The sequence below is a fragment of the Hakea prostrata genome, chromosome 4, assembly GCF_041222555.1.
Source record: "Hakea prostrata isolate BN-2017 chromosome 4, UWA_Hpros_2, whole genome shotgun sequence".
Lineage (NCBI taxonomy): Eukaryota > Viridiplantae > Streptophyta > Magnoliopsida > Proteales > Proteaceae > Hakea > Hakea prostrata.
In genome coordinates, this window is record NC_142603.1 from 51666705 (window position 1) to 51681989 (window position 15285).

The window sequence follows — 15285 nt, forward strand, 5'->3', positions numbered from 1 at the left end:
CGGCATAGCAACCCTACCCAGAACATCTTTTTCACCGATTGTTCTGAATTTGCCTAACCTCTTCACTATCCAGATCATTAAGAACAACGAATTAATCTTGAGATCAAATGGGATTCCATGCCAAGAAACGGATGTTCCGTCTGTTTCCACTTTTATTAATTAACAAAAAGCAACCTTTCGGTTTGTTGCACTTTAGAATTTGAAACCTTTGCAAACGACATGGAATTTCAGAGAGATGAAGGGATGAGTGTTAGAAGGTAAAGGAAAAGAGGATGAAGAAAGGTGAGAATCGCCTAGCAAAAACCTAAAATTTAGTTCAACTGAATTGAGTGAAATCAGGGAGCTTTTTTGTAAATTTCAAAAGATTCAGTGTGGACTAGTAAAATATAAAAAATAATATTATACTTAACTCTTCGCTTTTTTTTCTTTCAACCATTGGATTCTCTTTTGTCCATGTGGCATGATCACCATCGTTAGCTGCAGGCAGCAGGGTTGTTGCAAATTAATATCACAGAAGTTGGTTCGATTTCTTACATCTTTCGGTTTATCATTTTCCAAGATTTCAATGCCTTTTGACTTTCTAGGGTTTTAGGAAACCATATTGGATTGAGAAAATGGCCAATCTTAATTCCGATTCTAATCCAAAACATCATGTTTTCTAATGGGTAGCTTTATATAAAGAATAGGGAACTACACATACGATCACACAAAAAATCAAACCTATGACATCTACACTAATGGGTGTTGATCATTGCCAATTGAGCAACAAGTTCATCCGAAAGACAATTTTCATTATTCACAAGCCAATCCAAGCATTAAACCCCATGAATGAAGAAGAATGAAGAAACTCATTCATTTGTCGAGGGAGAAATTGCCTCACATGACAAGGACAAGAACTCAACCTGATGCTCTCTGGAGAATTTTTCTTTTATGAGGATGGAGAAACTCATTCATTCTGTCACCAGAAACAGAAACCAAACTCGAAACCAAACTCAAAACAAAACCACAAACGTTAAGAAACTCTCACATGACACCCCCCCCCCCGCAGGACAAGAAGACTCAAAAGATGAAAAGCCATGGTTTTTTCCCCCCTTTTGTTGTTATGGAGCTGAAAGCTTATTAATCCATCAAGCAAAAAATGGAGTCCCTTGGAAACCGGGCCCCCACCCTCCATAATTATCTAGGGAAAGCGAAGTTTGGGGGTAGAAGGCCCATAACCTCCATTCAGTGAACTCACCTTGGGGTGAATCCCCAAAAGTCCATATTTATCCATACATTTATTTCCACAAATGCTGTTTTCCACAAACTCTCCATAGATGGTTTTCATTCACATTCACACATGCTCAAAGAGCATATTCCAACACTTATGAAGTCGACTAACCTTTTGGGTGCCCAAGAACTTGAAGATCAATTTGGATGAACATCGTTTTTTTGTTGCACAGGTTTGTAAATGCAGCGACTCTAAACCTGCTCAATGTTGCCGAAATGATAATCAAACAGCTCACCCAGTTTGCGACAAAAAGGGATAAATTTAATACATTACAAGCCAGCTTACAAGTTTGTGAACATTCTATTCGTTTGTCCTCCATGTACTATCTAGTAAAGTATTAGTAAACAACTCTACAACGCTAGAAGCCATCTTTTGAAGAACCTAAACACAAATAAAATTCCAGAATGGATAGACCTAGTATATGATAGGTGTGCAGCAACTAATTGACAGAATGCACACCAGTCTGATGCCTCCAGCTTTACGAAAGAAATAGGGCAGGAAAAAGAAAAAAGAAAAAACTTCATGAAAACTTGTATAAAGCCTGTTCTCTAGAAGATGCCATCTGAAAACCGATCACTTGGTGTAGAGAACATCCTCCCATGGGTGACGGTAGAGAGGCTGCTTCAATCTCTTCTGGTCGAAGGTATGCCTGCAATTACCATGAAATTGAGTAAATAGAAAATCACTATGTTGGTTAGGGCAGTTTCTTGGCAGCCCAATCACTAAAACCCTGGAGGCTGCCTTGTAAAGCAACAGAATCAGGAAGTGGATTAACATATCAGTTCTTAACTCACCCAATTAGACCAATAGATCGAGCCAATACAAAAAGCCCATTCAGATATCCAATTTCAATAATTTCGTCGATCTCTGGCTTGGTGAACATTCCGCTGCCAGCAAGAAGATCCAAGAAAAGAGACCCAATTGCACCATCGACATTAAGGACAAGGTTATTTGCCTTTGATAGGGTGTAGGTTTCTACTTGAACAGCATATTCCATGTACTTGACACTAGGAAAATGTGTACGTGCAAACTTTTGCAGTAGCTCTACTCTTTTATCTCTGTTGTCTCCCCTCTTTATCCTTTTCCACAAGCAAATGGCAAAAATTGAGATCAAAGTGAAGAAAAGAAAATCATCGGAGTAAAATAATAATTGAAAATATGTATACTAAAAAGCATTTCACTTATAGTTTGATGACAACATAAAAGTACCTTTAACTTAACTATCAAAAAACCTGACAAATTCAACTTGATTAAGACTGTACCTGTGTCCAATTCCTGGTACGCGAATGCCCTTCTTTTTCATGCTTTCCACAAACTCATAGGGTGAAAGACCCTGAGAAGAAACAAGGCAGTGACCTAGAGGTAAGTCCATAAGCATTTACAATCGCATAAAACTAGAATCCATTATGAACACAACCACCAACGTTACCACCATGTCAAACCCACCTTGTCATAAGCATCCTTGAAGTATCGAGCAGCATCATCAATGGCACCACCGAATCGGGGACCAATGGTAAGCAACCCTGTTTCAGAGACATTTACTTCAAAACTATAATACAAGATCTACAGTGACAAATATCTAAACCAAGAGTCGCGCAACACAGAGAGGCACCACAGCAAGAGTGGGAATTATAGAACTGTTCAAGAATGCAATGAACTGGTAAATTTACCTGAGACTAGACTGGAGACTAGATCCTTTCCAGCCCTAGCTGTAACTATTGTGTTATGAGCACCAGACACACAAGGACCGTGATCAGCACACAGCATGATACATATCTACATAATGCATACATTAAAGTGAAAATTAGTTTCACAAAGTCCTCAATCCTAGGAGTAAGGAAATAGAAGGAAGAACCACACTAAATAAAATGAGAATTGCTAACATGCAGACAAATTGGAGATGGAGATCAAGTTCCAAACAAAACTTCAGCTTAATGAAAAAGCCTACCTCAATAAACTGAGTGCAATAACGGGGAAGACTGCGTTTGAACCACAAAAGAGATATGACATCACCAACACCATAACCCTGTTCAACAATGGAGGACATTGGCACACCACCATAGCATGGCTCTTCACCTACAAGCTCAACAAAAGAAAATTTTAGTGTGATCAATGTATCCTGTTTATACCATTAAATGCTCCAGCAACATAGGGGGGACCAATCAAACCTCTATCATCAGAGATGGTAGAAATAATATGTGTGGGAGCACGAACTTTCCCACTTTTAATTGCTGTGCTGAGATCTTCAGGAATCTGAGGTGGTTTAAACTCTTTCACTGGTGTAATGTTCCCCAGTTCAACCTAAGCCAAATAATGGAGGATGAATTAATCAAACAAATATGCTTAACAGTGGGTAAAGAGACAAAGGAGGTGAAAACTTACAATTTTCTCAAATGTTTCTTTAACTGCAGCCTCCAATGCCTCATATGAAGTAGGGACAACAGCTCCTGCTTCGCTCAATGCTTGATTTTTTGCCTGTGCAGATTCCATCTCCCCTCCACTTTTGGCACCCTGAGTCAGAGAATGTGAACCCATTACAATACAATTACACAGAAAAGCATTGCACAAGACACGGAAAATAACTCACAGCGTGGCCAAATTGCACTTCAGATTTGAAAAGCCGTGCACAGGTTCCGCTAACCCAGGCAACCACTGGTTTGTTGACCTTTCCTTGTTTCAGGGCTTCAATCAGGGAGTACTCATCTCGCCCACCAAGTTCTCCGAGAACAACAATCATTTTGATCTGAACAAGCACAGAGAATCAGGTCAGAGATGATGGAGAAATAAAAGCTATACATGTAGAAACTAGGTAGAATATCACAGGCTTTCATCTACAAGCAAATCTAATAGAATATAGAGCAGGAGTTCTGCAGTAAAATCTTATGGCTTGTCAGTCCTCTTATGCTGCTATTGTTGGATAGATATTGAATTTACGATGTGTATGTTGAGTCCAACACCTGATTCCAGTCCAGAATCTATATTGTTAAATAGTAACACTATCTACATATTAAAACTGATACCTATGGTTAGCTCATCAAGGTTAAACAGCTTAATCCATCTTCATCTCATCAGGATAAAGGGTATCAAACTTTAGAAAGAACCCCTGTCTAATCAAGACTGAAAATTTTACTTCATAACCTACTCATTGAGGTATAAATAAGTTGAGACAGGCATTAGATTTAACCAAGTTCACCAAGAAAATTTAGATATCTTTGTTTATATCATTCTTGCCAGCAGGAAAAACTAGAAAGATCATTGACGGCAGATGACTCTCTCAAACCAAACTCCTATGAGGGAGTAATGTAGCAAACAATGACTACCTGTGGGATGCTGTTAAACCGTATGACATGATCAGAGAGGGTTGACCCTGGGAACACATCTCCTCCAATCGCGATACCTGCAGAAGTTTCAAGTTCAGAAGATAACTTAAACAACTCAGTTCATAAGATATATGCAAAATACTACATCAGTGTACAATATGGATTCCACCAATGCGAAAGATACAAGAGTATAATGAATGCACCTTCGTATATTCCATCTGTCACACGTGCTATCGTGTTGTACATTTCATTTGACATTCCACCCTGAAATTGCAAAAGTAAAATTTAGGACTGGAGTTTCTAGAACTGCAAAAAACCAGTAATTGAAGATACTCTGTGACGAGACATGCAAAACTAACCCTAACAATTGAAGATAATAAATGATCAACTATGATACAGGTACGGCACATCTTACTATAGGCTAATCACTGAATCATGCTTCATGTCTACATTCTATACATTGTCAAGTATACACAAATTGGCACTAATAAAACCGCAAAAGAAAATTGTTATCCCTTTATAACCTTAATACTAAGAATTACTGCATAATACAATGTGGCATCGAGCCTCATTTAGTATTTATGCTTTTGGTCCCCCACAACCCCCCCCCCCCCCCCCCAAAAAAAAAAAAAAAAAAAAAAAAAAAGAAGCCAATATTCTTGTTTTTTCAAATGAATCTCTGCAAAAATAAGGTAAAGCAGAGGCAACACCACAAGAGTAAACACCCAGCATATTACATATACTAGGGGCTTATGATTGGAACTGATGTCAGGCTTAAGAATGGAACTCAAAGCAGGCAAATTATGGATAAAAAATTAAGTCTCCTTATGAGGTTGAATTAGGCCAAACCCAACCAACCTACCACTCACCAATGGACAGCTAATGACCAAGTTGATAGCTGTAACAGATAGCTTGGAAGTCAAGGCTTTTGCACAGACAGACAGCTCTATAATAAAAATTAATTCGTCGACACCCAATAAAAATAGCAAGGGAGGTCCCCCATCCATGAAATATTAATGCAACAGTATCTAGGAAAACATATAAGATTTAATTTTACAGTAGATAGGATGGATAGGTCATTTTTCTTTTGTTACAAAAATCTCGAAAGGCCTCCATTTCTGAACTTTGATGTAACCCTTGTCATCACCTTCTAAGTCTACAATGTGTATTTATATTTTATTTGTCAATGTTCCTGTTCTGTATCATATCAAATAGACTGATTATATTCATGTACAGAAGTTAGGGAAAAGGCTTCTGACCATGGCAATAACCAACTATGCTTTAGGAAGACATGTCAGAAATTTACCATCTCCATATGAAATACAACCCAAAGAAGTTTTCAAAAAACATAATGTTAGTGTGGATCCAGTGAAAGCTAAGAAGACAGCTGGTATTATGGAAATCAAAGAATACACAATAAATCACGTCTTTGAAGACTAGAACAAAGTAACAAAGGCTGAATAGTTTCTCAGAGATACTACCACTTATTCCCCCCCTGTTTGTTCATTATGATTTATCCAGAAATATAGAGAAGACCATTCTCACTTATAATGCTCAAAGAAGCTAAATGCCAGAATTATTCGAGACTTACACTTGTATGTCAGTGCTTCCCCCAAGACATGCTAAGATAATTATTGGTTTAGAGTTGACATAGTAAGTGCCAGATAATAGGAGGCAGCAAAATCCCAGAAGAAGTACTTACCGACTTTGACACAAATCCAACAGATCCAGGGCGGTAAAGCTTGCATTGAATTATATTGTCTATAGTTCCAGCAGTATCTCCAATCTTGAATGCCCCAGCTTGAATACCTCCTACCGTTGCTGGACCAATGACCACCTGCACATTTATGATCCCAGTGATTGAACTATTGTGACTCGGATAATATAATTTAGCTACATTTGTAATCAGACATAAAAGCTCCGCCATATGGATCCCAATGCTTCTGTTATCACTTCCTGTGACCTTACTGCCTCCACCCTTTCCTTCTCAAACTTTTATTAGGTGGTGAAACAGTAAATTAACACATCAGATGGAAAGAATTACCATATGCTCCGGAAGAAAGATTATTATGAGCCATACATGGGCATTCGGGTATTCACTTCAAAGGAAACTAGTTTAAAGTTACCTAACGTCTGGAAAATGTAACATCTGAGTAATACAGAGATCGAGGAACCCCAAACTGACCCACAAAATAACCAAACAAACCTTATTATTTGCCCTTGCATAGGCAATTAATTGCTTTGTATCTGCTTCTGGAACTCCTTCAGCTATTATAGCAACAACTCTAATGGTTGGCTGCTTCAAAGCACTCATTGAGGAAGCAGCAGCACTGCATACATTACACAGTAAAATGAAATATGACTAATGCATCCATGGTGAACTTTTCAACTTCAGCGAAGTAACATAACATAAGCACTGACCTTCTGAAAGATGCGAAGTTAATAAATACATCAGCAGTTGGATGTGCAGCAGAAGCAGCTTCAATGCTGCAAAAGGTATAGAGAAGTGTTAAACATTCAGGAAATGTACAAGAAAATAAGTCACATTTAATAAAGCGAGTCTCTTCATGAAAGTTAGCAGCTGAACATCTAATTATGGCATTCATCATGATCATACAAAGAGGAACATATTGATTAGCTGTTATTCATGTGGTAACAAAAAATATAGTATACGAAGACTAAGTTGATACAAATTGTAGCAAAATGGTTGATACAATCCTAGGGGTACAAAGTTCCAGCATAATGTATTTTAGGTCTTCATCCATCAAGCTTATAATTACCACCACATGCAGTTTGATTGTGCTCCATATTTGGTGGATACATTGTCCACAAGGCTGCTTGGTTGCACATGAAAGAAAAATTCTCCCAACGTAATATAGAAAGGAACAAAAACCTAGTGACTCACAATTAGTACTTCCAATACAAATTAGGGGAGGCATCCTTTGTCTGTGATCATGGCTCCTATGCCTGGGTGACACCCAATCGGTGCTCTCCTTATGTTTCAATCTATGAGGATGAATGAGGTCATTTTTACAAGGAGCAGGAGAGAGATAGACACAAGTTACACAACGATGAAGGCATAGGAACCACATACCCAAAAAGGAAACTTTCTTCCTTCATTTAAATATTGGAAGTCTTACTTCCTTGTTTAAGAAGAATTAGTGATACACAATATGTGTATTCATCGGACTTTGCCAGAGTGTGCCATTGAATTAGGATAGAATATCCTTTCTAAATTTGTGCCAGCAAAAATCACAATCAAATAATACTTTCTATGAGCGCCCATTTTGTAACCTAGAGGAAAATTTGGAAACCATCCCCGCTACTTGGAACAAATAGTCCAATTCTCATCTATTGGATTGATAGGCTTCAGCTACAAGAATGAATTTTATAGCAAATGTGATGAAACTTAAATGGTGGTTCATGCAGTTCTTATGGTAGACTCCAAGACAACTTGATCAAACCAAGACTCCTAATGCTTATGGATATGACCAAACTAAACAAGTCCTCAATTTGGAGACTGGTAATTCATACTTGTAAGGACCATTGCTCGCTGATCATCAGATTTTGCAATTCAGTGCCATCTTCACCCTATCCTCTCTCTTATATCCCCCAAGTGATTGTAATTATAGCAGAATATTTTAAATGGGTATAGACAACAGGTCTTGCAATTCAGTTCCATCTTCCACCTCCCCTATCTCTTATTCCCCAAAGTGATTGAGCTTATAGAAGAACATTTTTCAAAAGGGTACAGAATGATAAGAGATATTTTTCAACAAATGAATAAACAGTAAGATTATTTTAAATTATGGTTAAAATTTTTTCTGTGGGAATTTTACAAAGCACATAAAATTGGTGCACATGGTAGTAGCATTTGAAAACAAAATGTTGATCATAAATTATTTACCCAAATTCACCAAACCAAATGTAAATGGGCAGTGTTTTTCTGTCCTGATGCCAAGGGCTTTAAGCCTGAAGAGAGGCTAGACAGAAAATCCAGATATTGGAACAATGAGGGATCCTACAGATATATATGTATATACTGGGCAACACAGCTACATGCCCCCATTTTGTGTTGCATTTTGGGCATACAGAATAAAACGGAAAATTCAGTGCTGAAGAAGGCTTCCGCACAAGCAGAGTCCACCGGGGGGGGGGGGGATTTTCCTACACAGCCTTAGCCCAGAAATTTTTGGCTGTCTTAAATATTTCTTGGTCTTCCATAGAAAGATAACGCTTTAGAAGATGCCTTTTCTTTGGTCATATTTTAGGTCTTGAGTTAAAGCTTGGCATGTGGAGAAGGAAAAGAAACATGGAAAAACACAAAATTGGGCACCACCTCTCATTATTGTTTCAAAAAGCAATATTGTTTAAAAAGCAACATATTGCCAGTTAATAGCAGCAGATCATCCAGAATCAAAATATGTCATTTATGCAAGTAGAATCACTACCTTTCCAAGATTTTCATGGTTTTAAATATGAAACAAAACAATTAAATCAAGAGAGACTACACACGTCGAATGTACGGGTATGGCAATTTCCTCTTGACCAAAAAACAGTTTCTGGAATCCCTCAGAACCAGGGTTGATAATCCCAGCAACAGAAGGTGTTTCGCGTCCTGGATTATGAAACAAAAAGCATCAATAAGCACAAAATACAATCCAGTAAACATGGTAATCATTTGTCACGGGTGACTCCCTGACCAAGGACAAGAGAAGTAAGACACACCACAAAGGAAGTCAAAATCAAGCATCCGTTGGATAGGAAGTTGCTTGTAGTTGTAGAACAATGCTTGAGTAGTACGAGAGAATAGTTGTCCCGTAGCCATGAGGTGCAACGGCACTTAAGGGGATCTGTAGATAAATAAGATATTAGTTTTCATTGCTTAAAAACAGAAGTGGAAGTCATACAATAGCATCCATGAGACAAAAAAAATAAATAACAAATAAGGTTTAAGTGGAAGAAAAAAAAAAGGATGTTATCTTTCACAAAATGGGAATTAGCATGAGGAGTCTTCATAGAATGTTTACCAGGTGGCTACAGATGAGGGGAGGCTTCTATCAGGTAATTTAAAAAGTAATGATAGATAAAACGTTTCACTTGGTGTTCACAGAGGAGGGGCTTCTTTCTGGGTGACACACTCGCTCTCAATGTTCAGAGCTGACCAACATCATTCCTTTCCAGTGGAAATTAGTTGAGTGTAAAGCAAACAAAAACGTATTAAAGACTTATTTTCTGTACCTTAAGGCAATAAACAAGTTCATCATTCAATTAGCCAAGAAAACCATAAAATAATGAAAATGCAAAGTCAACCACAACACTTCATAACCATTAGTTAAACTTAAAACGAGATAGGCCATCTGGTATTCACAAACAGCATAAATTTGGAGATCATTCAGAAGCAGAGTGGGTAGGTAAATTACAAGAGGAAAATGATAGTAAATTACCAGCAGATAACTCCAAAGAAAAATCAGGAATGCTCCCTTTATAACTAAAATCTGAGTTCCCAATTTAGGGCCGTTGATTACAGCAGAAATGAAAATGAGAAAATAAGATAACCGGCATTCCAAGGGGCAAGTTTCAATAAAACCAGGTCAATATTTATCAAGTAAAGGCGTTTTAGGAAGAACTATTCATCGAACAAGAGAAATATAGGATCCCTCAACTACAAGCCTCAGCGAAAAGAAAAGGTACACCCCATGAAATGAAAGAATTTTGCAGAGCAGAGAAAAATCAAGAAGGCTACAAAACTGCGCTCCTTGCTTCAGTTAAGATATATTGGTCTCGAACACAATGCAAACCACACAGCATTAACAGATCAAATCAAATACACAATTCTACACACAATGTACAAAGAATGTTGCGACAAAGGAACAAACTTTGATACTTGGAAACTCCACGTCAAACAAAAAACCAGATCCCGCGGCAAATCTTGAAGTAAATGAGAGGGAATATATCAATGGGAGAAACTGAATCAACCGATTTTAACAAGAACACGTATAAACTCCGAGTGATAAGCTATATTCAGATCAATAAATGAACAATGACCAGATCTTGGACCCAAATTCTTAAGATTTAACTCAAATTAGCAAGTACGTCAAAGAGAAGTCATTAGAGAACTGGAAATCTACCTAAAAATCGAAGATTGACGCCTCGTGTACTCCGACGAACTAAAAAAACTGTGGGGGTTGGAGGAAGACAAAAATAGTAAGAGAAATGCAGAGATTTCGGAGGAGAGCGAGAAGGGAAGAAGACTTTATATAGACAGACAACGAAGACGGAAAACGAAATTGTGAAAAATGTGGAATTTACAATTACAAAGTGCTCAGCTACCTCTCTGGAGTGAGGATGGCAGGAACAACGAAGAGAGAGAGAGAGAGAGAGAGGTTGACTGGTCACGTGGCGCATGGTAGTTAGCTCACGATTCTTTGATTTTTACTCCGATGAGATTGAGAGAGAGAGAGAGAGAGCGTTGGTGAATGGTGGTGGTTATGCTTATGCTTTGCATGGTTAGGTACATCCAAAGGTAGCTCTTTCTTCTTTTATTGGGTAAAGACATCTAGCTATTCCAACTGGGTGGGAACCACCGTGATGCCACGTGGAGGGATGTCAAGCCACACAAATGCACCAATGGTAGCTTGCACAATGGTATCAATCATTTGAATAATTTTCCTTTTTTGTATATAGATATTTCATTAAAAAATAGAAAAACTACCCAGTTGGCAAAACACTATACAACCAAAGATCGGCCAAACTATCTCACTCGGAATATTCATAGCCTTCCTAGCTGGGGAATCTGCCAAATTATTGACATCCCGACAAACATGGAAAAAATTACAAGAAACATAAGTGGAGGATAGAAGTAATCAATCCTCCAAAATACCCTCAACTTCGACAGAAATTTTTCCACTTTGAGTAACCAGAAAAGAATCCATAGATTGATTATCGTAGAGTAACAAAGATGACAATAACCTCAATCAATAACATCCTTCAAGGCTTGGCGTATTGCAAGTGCTTTAAGTCTCATATAATCATGGTAAGAGGCAAAAGTAATAAAAACATTCTTCTCAACCTCTTATTAGAAAAGAAATATACATTAGAGTGCTCTCTCTATTAATCTAGTTCATCTGCATCTAGGCAGAACGTGTATTTGTGCATTTAGTCACTAGATGTCCTCTTGTGGTATTAAGCAGCTAATCTAAGTATTATGGGCAAGGCATCCAACGGTCGAACGCACTCCTTACCCAGATGCAGAGGATGTACATACTATCTCTATACTACTATTTGATGGATAAGTTATCTTTCTTTTATTTATGAGTTTTGATATTTTCAACAATGATGAAAGAGAGGGAAAGGGTTTCTCTCGCTTTTGGCATAGTGGGCCCCCAGTGGAAGACCCGCACAACGGACTATTAGCTTAGTGGTAGAGTGTGACTTGATAATTGTGTCGTTGTGCCTGGACTATGAGGGCTCTCAACCACATAAATAGTTCAATGTACTCATTAACTCCTGACTTGGATATGTGGATCATCCAAGGCACATTAGCATGTTGTACTCCTCCTGTTCGAACTAGAGTTTGAAACCAAACTTATCCTCTGGAGGATAGATGCGGCGATCAAGTGAGATCCAACGTAGATCAAATTTTCTATTCACTCATGGAATCCAGGTGGTTCGGAGGGGACCACCATGGCTCCTCTCTTCTCGAGAATTCATACATCCCTTATCAGTGTATGGACGCCTATCTCTTGACTCTTGAGCACAGGTTTAGGTTCGGTCTCAATGGGGGAAAGAGCACCTAGGGAAAAAGGATTTGCAGTCCCCTGCCTTACCACTCGGCCATGCCGCCAAAATAATACAAATTAGATGAAAATATTCTCTTTTGTATCGTGTATTTTATGTTGTATAAAGAATATACACTCCACTTGATGACAAACTGAACATAGCTAGCCATGGTTCCTGCAAAGTAAGATTATTCGCTAATGATCTTTGGTTGGCTGAGGGTCAACTGAAGTAACTAGATAAGATTGAATACTACTTCACTGAGTTTCGTGACACTTATTACTAATAATCAAAGATAAAAAAAGAGATTTTTAAAGGTCAAATTGGCGAAGATAATAATGCAAACTTGTTATTATCGGTGTTTACAAAGTTCAGTCGTGAGAAAGAAAATTTTCAATTTAGATCCTCAGATCAGATCAAGGTATTTGACCATTGAATGATGTAAACATTTAATTGTATATTGCAAGTAGAGATAAAAGATTACATTCGCTTTGAAGTTTGAACTGGTTCTAATTCTTTGTAAACTCCGACAGCACACCAGCTGGACGTAAGGTGGTATTGTTTGATGGTTCAGTTTTTGATATTTTTTTAATACTGGATTGCAATTGGTACATTGTATACAACAGCAGTAGTGGTTTTTATTTTATTTTGGTTCTCTTCTCTTCTTCTTTGCTTGTCCATACTCAGCACAGTAGTGTTTTTATTGTTTTTATTGTGTTCTTCTATCTTCTGGCTAGTCAGAGAGAGAGAAACGGGGAGTAGCGTGGAAAGGAAGGCACCTACCAATTACGACGAACGGTCGCCCATATTTGTAATCTGTACGAATGCAAATAATCAGAAAATGAAATTTAGATGTGATACAGAAGATTCAAATCTTTCAATCTGAACAGGTAGAGAGGTCTGGGCTTCTCTCTTAAATCCTTGGAAAAACTCAATTTGAATCATGAGAAAACTCATTTCATCCTCAGTCAATGAAGAAGATGTAGAGAGCAATCGATTTGGGTTTTGATTTACTTTTTTTATTTTTTATTTTTTTTCCAAAAATAGTGAGTTAACCAAATGGTTTGGTTTGGTTGAATAACCTAGTATGGACTTAGAACTAGGCTTATTTTACACAGTTTAAAGAGAAACTTTTTTTTTTTTTTGATCAAATTTTAAAGAGAACCTAAAGAGTAATCATCCAACTGATGTGATCTTTAGAATGCCATGTGACACCCATCGGTAACAGCCGCTGGATGACCAATGCTAATGGGCACTGCTAAGGATTTAAACTTGACTTGCCTCACACTTTTTCACCACACGTTAATAAGAAAAATCCATTTTTGTGTATTGACAAAATGAATCAAGATGTAAAACTCCTAGTGGATCTAACGTACATGTTATACCTAATATATGATAAAAGAATTTATACTTTTTCACCAAGAATTTTGATTTGTAGCTGCCCTACTGCCTGCAGGCTGCCACTAAAGGTCAAAATTGTTCCACATGTATAAGAAAGCATCCAACGGTGTTAAACAAATAATTAAGGTATAGATATAAATAAATTTTTGTTTTCTTACATTTAAAGGATTATATTTACAAAAAAGGATTTATTTCTCCCTCTTGAGTGGTGCTCCCCTCCCTCCTTTTTTTGTTTCCTTCTCTTTTCTTTTTTTTTTTCTTCTTTTCTTTAATATAATTATTTATTCATTCCAAAAAAAATTACAAAAACAAATCCCTAAATCTACCCGATTATAATAATCAATCATTCCAAAAAAAATTATTAAAACAAATCCCTAAATCTACCCGATTATAATAATCAACAATTCTCTACCAAAAGAAGAACAACAACCCATCTGCTTCTTCTTCCAACTCCACTATCCTTTCTTCCCCCAAATGTTAATTTCAATAACACAATGTTGTATGAGGAAGAAAATCGAGACTTTGGAAAAGATTTCATGGCAAGTTCTTTTAGAATCTTAGCTCTCATGGAGATTAAAAGGAAAGTCTGGCTGCGAATCGTGAACTAAAATCAAGAAATCTAAGAGATTTCATATTAATTCTCAAATCGTTTCAAAGATTTATTGTAGATTACCAATTGATTCGAGAGAGGAAAATTGATGAGATTCGTAGAAGAGGAGGGAAGAGAGAAGAGATCGCATCATCTAACGTAACCTTATTTAAAATTTCTTCCATTTCAAACCTCAAATATGTTGTTTTGCCCTTGAAGAACAAGTATTTTAGGTTTTCTCTTGCTCCAAATCTTCTACTTTTAAGAAAATTTGAGGTCCTTTTAATCTTGACAGTCTTGATTCCTTTATAAGTTGGCCATCTTTGCAAGAATTTAAATCCAAGAATCATTTTTTTAGATATTTTAACTTTGTTAATGGCTAGTTCCTCCATTAGAGGGGGTTTGGTTCCATTGATTGAGCAGATAGATCCGATGAACGACCACTCTCAAATGACGAATCAGTCTCAAATGTTGAAACGTAGTTATGGAGTATGGTGACTATGGTCGCACTCTCCTCCAGTTGAGAGATTCAAAAAATCCGAGAACTAGAAAAATTCACACATTTTCTCCACCCGAGCGATGAGTTCTATTTTAACATTGACAAGCGATTTGATCAAAATCCATTTAGGAGACGAAATAGAAAGATTTTGTAAGGAAAATTTAGGGTTCCAATGTTCTAAGAGGTTCCTTCGTGGGTTGCAAACAGTGTAATTGTGTTAGGGTCATATGTTGTAAATTCACAAAATAATAAACATTTGAATGTAAAGAAAACAACTCATATTTACATAAATAACCCTGACTCTGCTCTTACAACCATTAGATCTAATCTTGTATACGTGGAGAGATCACAGCCATCTGCTGCAGCCAGCTCCTGCTTCAAATGAAAATCTTTTCACCACATATCAGGAATGAGATCTACTTTTTAA

General features: G+C 37.3%; 1 protein-coding gene across 1 annotated transcript; it reads right to left on the reverse strand.

The window, feature by feature from the left end:
- Window positions 1-1509: 1509 nt before the first annotated feature.
- Window positions 1510-10964, reverse strand: LOC149019483 (ATP-citrate synthase beta chain protein 2-like). Its single transcript, XM_089153482.1, has 17 exons — window positions 10722-10964; window positions 9319-9443; window positions 9106-9208; window positions 7012-7077; window positions 6797-6920; window positions 6293-6427; window positions 4794-4854; window positions 4591-4667; window positions 3858-4013; window positions 3653-3781; window positions 3439-3571; window positions 3219-3346; window positions 2941-3046; window positions 2717-2793; window positions 2533-2603; window positions 2065-2349; window positions 1510-1919 (listed from the first exon to the last, which is right to left on the reverse strand). The coding sequence occupies exons 2-17, from the start codon at window positions 9416-9418 to the stop codon at window positions 1844-1846; spliced, it is 1827 nt and encodes a 608-aa protein (XP_089009608.1). The 5' UTR covers window positions 9419-9443; window positions 10722-10964; the 3' UTR covers window positions 1510-1843.
- Between the last annotated feature and the right edge of the window lie 4321 nt (window positions 10965-15285).